General features: G+C 35.6%; 1 protein-coding gene across 1 annotated transcript; it reads right to left on the bottom strand.

Annotated features, from left to right (window-relative positions):
• Window positions 1-1,809: 1,809 nt before the first annotated feature.
• On the bottom strand, window positions 1,810-8,279 carry LOC126810866 (uncharacterized). Its single transcript, XM_050536177.2, has 4 exons — window positions 8,183-8,279; window positions 6,799-6,993; window positions 3,957-4,727; window positions 1,810-2,318 (listed from the first exon to the last, which is right to left on the bottom strand). Exons 2-4 carry the CDS (start codon window positions 6,977-6,979, stop codon window positions 1,975-1,977), a joined length of 1,296 nt encoding a protein of 431 aa, XP_050392134.1. The 5' UTR covers window positions 6,980-6,993; window positions 8,183-8,279; the 3' UTR covers window positions 1,810-1,974.
• Window positions 8,280-8,783: the final 504 nt, after the last annotated feature.

Here is an 8,783-nt window from a genome sequence, read left to right as displayed (position 1 = left end):
TAAATGGATTATTTATTTAGCTTCTAAACCATTGACAATTGTAATGTGTGATTTCATTTGTTGGTCATTCACCGGTATTATCTTCCATTAGTCCACTGTAGAACCTGGAATCCTGGTGTAGAAGGGGTTGGGCGATGGGAGGTAAATGAGACCCGTTGATTAACGATTACAATTGTCTTCTATTCATATCAAATCCACAGAAATGCAAGTTCTGCACATTTCTAGCAAAGAGAAATAATGTCCAAAATAGCTTTATCAGCTTCTTGATCAAATCATTTCATCATTGTTCATATATATATATATATATATTTATTTATTAATTTTGAAGAAAAAAAAAAGTGTAACAAATGTGTTTTTTTAATATATACTCTGTGGTATTCCATACGTAGACTGCATCTCTTCTATAACAGGACATGGCTTTAGTGCACTAAACGTGGAATGCTCTTTTCGAAAGGCTCGGTTCTGTTCAACGCTCATTCGACACAATCTAGGTAATTTCAGGACTAAATGGTATATCATTGTATTTCAATAATCCGCTTGTGCGTAGGGGTCTTTAGGAGCACGAGGACCCGGAGAAATCCACGAAGTAAGGCAGGCGACCAGACCCCTTGTCGCGCACAAGCATGGGATCGAAACTGGGCTATTTGACTTAATGACAGACATTATAATCTAAAGCGCACGCGTTAGACCACTGGCCTTCCCCCTTTCCCCAATCGAGTCGTGTAGTGTTTGATTCATGACTTCATATACTGGTACATTTAGGTGTGTCGCGGCATATTTGGAAGATAAGCGGATTTAAATGGCTGAATATTTCGATAAGAAACTCTTCCAAAATGAAAGGAAATGGGGTGTTTAACGTCCTACTAATTTGCTCTGCTTGGGCTATTGAAGACTGACATGCGCTATACAGTTTACTATGGGGGAAATTTTGCCCGAAGAGCGACACTACAGCCTACTCTTACATTTATGTCCAATCTATTAAAACACAGATCCTATTTCGTTTCGTTTTTTACAGTTCAAAATTTCGTTTCACTTGTCTTTACTACACTAGGATCTGGAAGAGTTGTTATATTACCGGCGTTCTGGTTGAAGTGAGAGATTAGCCAATGAAACGGTCTGTTGCGGCATTTTTGGGTAAACAACTAGAAACGTCAACGCTGATTGATTACTCAATGTCTGTCGTCGTATGGTAAAAAACCGCTCGTACGACCACTGACGCGACCTTCCAGTACAACCAGTCAGATCTACATATAGTGTAGGCCATCGAAAGCATAAAAAAATTAATGAAATATAGATCTGTATTTCAATCAGATTGATGTAAATCGGGTTCTTTCGCGACCACGTCAATGTGCACACAGGACCTGGGGTTTTCGTACCATCCAAACGAATCCACCTTGTCCGTTGCCAGGCCATCTGTCCTGCACCACTGACAAGGGGAAAACACAACGGTAAATCCTCATTAACTTTCTCGGTCTAGCGGGCCAACGTCTGACTCTCTGAATCACCGTGGCTGCAACAACTCTTCCAGCTGAAAACCAACAGCGTATGTATCAATAACGTCCCTCGCAGCTAAAGAAAAAAACAATCTATTTAGGTGATGGTGTGGTTTAGATTATCCTTGGTGTCCCCAGTAGTATCGTTCCTTTCTACTCCACTAAGTACGACGGACTGAACGTGCACAGTGGATTCCCATGATGAGTTTAGAGACCATGCGAAAATTGTCTTAATATCGGACTGTAATTGAAATCTATCTGACAGTGGCAGTAGGTTCACCTTGGTATATGATACTGGGGTTACGAATAATTGTCCATTTTGAATTTGAATTTATTTTCTCTTCGGTGTACACGATAATAACAAATATAGTTCATAAACATATCAAATATAATATCACAGTTCACAATATCCATAATTAAAAAAAATAACATACAAAACTCATAACAACTGATCAAAAAAAATAGACACTGGTAAAATTATTTACTTGGGGAGTTCTTGGTCGAAAAACTCCCAGAAATCATCATCCTTTTCAAAGGATTGTGGAAGTTTGCCTGGAGATGGGAGGGTAGGTGGTGGGGTTAAGGGTGGGGTCTTAAAAACAAAATCTTCAAACGCTTCTTCTTTAATAGGTTGGTGACTGGACTCGACCTTGGTCTTAGTTGGTTTTGGTTTCTTCTTTACAGCTGTGGGTACAGTTTGGGGTTGGGGTTTGGGGCGTGTTGCATTCCTGTCCCAATTAACAGTTTGTTTGGGTAACGAATCGTGATACTCTTTCCATTTTTCTTTCTGTTTTTCTCTTAATAAATTATGTTCAGACCATTGACCTATAGACATGCAGACAAAATTTAACTTGTAGTAATTTGAAGTGAATACTTTTGGTATTGTTAGTTTCACACACACACACACCAAAGTACAACAAATTTCTTAAAGGCACATGTTCCTTAGTGAATATTTACATATCAATATCATTTTGTTGATAAATCTAGCCCTTTTTCTCGCCATGGCTCTGGTCCCAAGCTTTCTTGATTCTGTCCCGTATAACATTGCTTTCAGCCCATGTGCCTGTAAGAAACAGTAGGAAAAGCTGTTAGCATGGGATGTATTATATTGTTAGTAAAGGCATTATATAGCATCGCGCCACTAAATATTTTGATAATTACGAGGCATAACAATATCATATTTACAAAGAATTCTTAAACTGGACATTGTTTCTATGAAACCTTGTAAACAATCTGGATGTTTTATTAAACAGATCTTCGCCTCTCAGTAAAAAAAAATCATTTTTTGATTTTACATGCTATACATTCACTACGAGTCGCAGGCACAATATAGCATCGTGACAATAAATATTTTGATCATTACGAGGCAGAACAATATAATATTTAAAAAGAATTCTTAAACTGGAAATTGTTTCTACAATTGTATGAAACTTTGTTAACAATTTGGATGTTTTTTTTATAAACAGATCTTCGCGTCTCAGTAAAAAATCATTTTTGATTTTACGTGCTATACATTCGTTACAAGTGGCAAGTGATAGTGAGTGCTCTACTCCACTGTCCTATTGAATACCTCCCAAAATATTGCAAAATGTGATAAGGAAATATATATTATAGATATGCATATATTTTTTATTCTAAACATCCTATCCTAAATTTAAATGACTTCATAAAACAAATTGACGCAGATTAATAAAACCGTTTTTGTCAAATATTTCATTAATTTATCCATAATTTTGTTTCAATTTTTTATGAAATCATCTGAATTATGTCCAGAATATGCATATATATAACATATATTTCCTTTTCACTATGTCAGTCACTTTTTGTAATACTTTGGATGTTAGAAAAACACAACACAATTTATATGGAAGACAATCACTGGTTTATACACATATAGCACGACGTTTCGACAAGTATTATCTTATCTTTTCAAGCACAAATGATAAACTAAAAGGTAATAATTGAGTATTACTTACAAACAAACGTTCTTATCGCTGATTATTAGTACGTTGGTCAGTTTTCTCAAAATTTCAAATATCCATATTTTTTCTAATTTTTCTTATATGAAATCATTTATATTTTGGATATGATGTGTAGAATATGATTATCTATAACATATGATTATCGTTCTTTGGGAGCCCTTGACAAAACAAACGCTCTTGTCGGCGGTTAGTAGAGCCCTTACTCTAAATAGGTCAGTTCTTGGAATTAGAATTTAAATTGATATTCAACTTCAAAAGTACTGAAACTGCCAAAGCAGTGTTCGGTCAGAATTATTCACGGAGCATAATATTCCTAGAAATATTTGCTAAATACCTTCCACGAAACAACCATTTTAGTAATACTACTGTAGGGTTTACACCACAGCCCATCGGTTGATTTAGTGATATATAATTTGATCATTTTTTTTATTTTGTAAAATAATAATAATAAAATGTTGATTTACTATGCATGCCTACTTACTTAGTTCATCTCTTTTCATTCTATATTTATCAGTAACTGGTACTCTCTGTAAATGGACAACATCATTAAAATTAGTCTGGGTGACGCTTATTTTATTGTCTCTGGATAAACCTGGGAACAGATTCAATCTAGTTTTATGACCAAGATCTTGGTACTCATTCAATGGCGTTTCTAACAATGTTGGGATTTCTTTCTGGATTCTCAGCCTAGGTGCTCGTTCTTGCCGTTGACGTTCGAGTGTTCCACTGACTTTATCAACGTCGGACAACAATTCATCACACATTCGACTTCCAAACGAGTGTCGTATATTTGCTGGTAGCGGTACAATGCTCGTTGGTTTTTCTTGTGCAGCGAAACTGGTGACGTTGCGGCAGTTTTCGTTGGTATTTTTCACTTGGGCTGTATTATAGTGTACTAGAAAATCGCTGTCGAAGCCGTTGTTTTTAGCACTGGACCTTCTTCCATATCGTGGAGAATCTTGGGGTTGTCTTTCTCTAATGATTCCCATTTCCTGGTTATTAGAACTAAACACATCCCCCATTATCTTGTATTGATGTTGTTTTACCCTGTTTGTTTGTTCTGGAGGATCTGGATTCATGAGTTCCATCAATGTCTTGGAATCATTTGGTTTACGATGTTTGGCAGTACTTGGTGGAGTTGTTTGGAAGTTTAGAGCTTTGGCTTGGGAAGCTTTGTATTCTTCAGCTGCTTGTTGGACTCGCATTTTTTGATTTTCATAATCTTGTAATCTTGCTGATAAATCGGTACTGACTGGAAGATAAATTCGAAATAACAGACTTTGAATTACTTATAATTTTACTGTCGAAATATTAAACAGGCATTATGCAAAAGCTAAATTGGTCTATTGAGGTCTTTCTTTTGGGACATAAATATAAATTATTAATTAACTTACCAAGACCATAATCAACTCTCGATGTCATCGGATGGTTCCGATATTAAGTAGATTTAAATATGTTTTGCGACTGGTGATTTACCGTAAAAATGGATAATCGAAACTTTGTTTATTATCGTAACAAAGGTAGCGATGACAATCGAGGCTAAGCTGTATTGTATCGCCAATATCTCCGAGTGAAGTAATTTGACTAAAATTTTCAACATATTTCTTTTCATTATCTATTTTCAACTATTGTAGCCAGAACTGTCAGCTCTTTATCCAATCTTACCTAATGCCCATTTAATCGGGTCAAACATTAAATATAATAAATTTAGTGGGCCACTTAAATTTTATAAAATTTAATAAAAAACACATTGATCTGGGGGGGTCAATTATATAAATTTAGGCCACGAAATTTCAAATTTTGGCGTAACCAGAAAAACGGTTGCGGGTTTATGCTCTGCGTAATCATTTGCTTTGGTTACGCCAGGTAACCATTGCGTAACCAATTGGTTATATAAAATGGTTGCGCAATTTTCATGTTTTATCCAGATTTAAATGGTTCTATTATTCATTTCCACTTGCAGTGAATGTATTTTTTAAAGAAATAACTTGACTAATTTATATTCTTTTATATTTAAATATTATATTTTGAGGTTAAACATACATTATGCAAGAGCTAATTCGGTCTATTGCAGGTCTTTCTTTAGGTCTGAAATGTTATCTAAATTATTAATTAATTAGACATTAATTAACCTATCCAGATCATAATCAACCCTAGATAGCATCGCTAGCCTGCGATCTTTAGTGGATTGTGAGTCGATTTATTGCATAACTTTCCTTCACGATTTAACGATTAATTGGATAATCGTTTACATTATAGTGCAGAACGGAGGGCCTGACAATGACAGCTGTCTAGTCATAATCAACCCTAGATAGCATCGCTAGCCTGCGATCTTTAGTGGATTGTGAGTCGATGTATTGCATAACTTTCCTTCACGATTTAACGATTAATTGGATAATCGTTTACATTATAGTGCAGAACGGAGGGCCTGACAATGACAGCTGTCTAGTCCTTCGGGTGAGACGAAAAACCGAGGTCCCGTGTATACATTGGAATGCACGTAAAAGATCCCTTGGCAGTTGGAATTCGATATAAGAGTAGGCGATAGTGTGGCGTATGCCCGTCTTCATTAGCCCAGTATAGGAGCAGAACAGTAGGACGTTAAACCCCATTTCATTTCGTTTACATTATCACTCAGGCGATGCCGGTGGGAGTCAAAGTTGACGACATACATACGGGTCATCGGTACTACCGTACAACATAACATGGCTATATAGTGAAAAGAACACGTGTAGTAAATTCTTTGGAAATATTATAGCTGACATGTTAACTCTTTTTGTATTTGATAATCAAAAGGTACACTTTCAAATATTTATGGCATAATTAATCATTTAAAGAATTTTTTTTTGGGGGGGGGGGGGGGGTAAATCAACCTGCTTGCAACTGGTCAATACGTGATGTCAAAATACCTGATCTGTCAAAGTAGGGGTAAGATGGAGAAATGAAATGCCAAGAATGAATGAATGGAGTTTGTGCTATAATACTAATAATTTAGACCTGTGTCACAAAGTCATCCTGTATAAAAATTGATCAAATGTGAATAAATTTGTTAATGAATTTTGTTAACGTTTAACCGATATTTCAATTTGCCTAACCAGGAAATAGGTCGCGTGTTTTTGAGCTGGCGTGACCGCACGTAACCGATTGGTATCTTTCGGGTGAAATTTTGTGGCCTGTAAATCCAAAAGGACATTGATTTATTATAAAATGACATTTCCATTCCATACCAGTGATTTTTATTTTATTTTCCAATTCCATTTATAGTGGGTGGTGGTAGGGACCCAAGTCTGTAAATTTAAAAAAAATACAGGCGTATTACTTACCGTAAGGTGTGTACATATTGGTATATTTGTTTACATCTATATTATAAATATGTTCACGTTCTCCATCCGTGAATGCCTCTAGAGATGTGCCAAATAAAGTATGTTTAGGTTTGACATTAGATCGATCCGGCCGATACGTATCTAGAGACCTCCTAGGTGAATCAAAATCTACAGCAGCCATATTTGGTTATCGTACTGAAAAACAACAAATTTCAGTTGAAATATTTAACAGCACTTGACTTTGTAAAAGTTATTTACTTGGAGGCGCATCTCCTTCCATACTAATGCTGATGACATTTCTAAAACTGGCATTGTGAAATAGTCACTTAGTGATGACCAAGTCGTCTAAATTTCGACAACAAGACGTTTAAATTCAAATCATCATAGAGTCTATAGACTCCCCTTCTGTTAATATTTTCAGGTTTCGTCTATAGTTTAAGCAAATACATTTAAACATTAGGCCTACCGAGATATCTCTTTTAAAATGGAGTCGTTTCCCTTACACGTACCAATTCGGAACCAAATTGCAAGATTATAACTATAAGAAATGAAATGGGGTTTAACGTCCTACTGTTCTATTCCTATGCTGGACTAATGAAGACGGGCATACGCCATACAGTGTGCTATGAGGGAAATTTTGCCCGGGCAGCGGCACTATCGCCTACTCTTATATCGAATTCCAACTGCCAGGGGATCTTTTACGTACATTCTAATGTATACACGGGACCTCGGTTTTTCGTCTCATCCGAAGTACTAGACAGCTGTCCTTGTCAGGCCCTCCGTCCTGCATCACTGACAAGGCAAGATTATAAGAAGTATTTTATTGCCTATAGTATAGCAGCTGAATAATTGAAACCATACTACCCACTAGATCTAAATCTTTAGACATTCAGATATCTCAGCGATATCTCAAATAATCTAATTTTATTAACACCTCCTGATATATTATTAAACTGCATGCAATCCGTATTATTATGGTAATATTTACTAATAATAGTAGCCTAATAATAATATACTAATATTATTATTATTACTATAATTAGGCCTACAAATTATTGTGTACGTAGATCGATCAAAATTCAAAGACGGACAAAAAAGTATAAGTTCCATCTCTCTGTGCCTTGAAGATTATTATTTTTTACCTTAACGGCAGAGAGATGGTTTGGAGATCAACTCTTTTGATTGATGTTAATATTGACTCGAGTTCTCCAGAACTCCAGCCTAGTACTATAAATAAACTTACTAACTAAGTACTAAAAAAATAACCTACGGCACGGTTACACTAAAAAGTACCGTAGTAACACTAACAGGTTTTTTATGACTTTCTTAGGTTTCATCAATTCTTCGTAAGCAAATTATAAAGTAAGTTCATTTAAATAGTTACCTGGAGTTGTAAAACTTTTTTTCATGTGAAAGTTATGATCAATACCCCATAGTTACCCGTTGTTATGTGAAGTGAGCTTCGCGGAAACAAGATGGCGACGACTAGTGACGTTTTACTCAACACACAATGTGTGACGTAGATCTCAAACCCCTGTGAATTTCTATGGAAAATTTCCATTCTATTCTAGATATTAAATTTTTCTGTACATGTATTTAGTTCAAGATAATAACAGGTAAATGGCACTGGTTTAGTGATAGTTTTATACATGCTAAGTATTCAGTTATTTTTCTCTGGTCGCAGATTTTTACCACGGACGATGATTTTACGAAATGAATGCGCTATTTAGATTACAAAAATGGATCGTTTCATGCCCAGCTGATATGATCATATATTTACACATGATCATCATGATGTACTACTGTAGTAAGGGGAAACTTTTTATAGTTAAAGTGGGAATTGACTGAGATTTTGTTTTTTTCTTAATGTGGAGAAAATTAAATTTTGAAAAAGAAGTAAAATGTCTTTGAATCAATTTGTCAATTTCCGTGTGCAAAAACACAAAATTGACACGTCTGTGACCCTTCCTTGCCTTGTTGTTGGG

This window comes from Patella vulgata, chromosome 2, assembly GCF_932274485.2.
Source record: "Patella vulgata chromosome 2, xgPatVulg1.2, whole genome shotgun sequence".
NCBI lineage: Eukaryota > Metazoa > Mollusca > Gastropoda > Patellidae > Patella > Patella vulgata.
The sequence above is the reverse complement of the archived record's forward strand: the minus strand, read 5'-3'. Positions and strand labels throughout refer to the sequence as shown.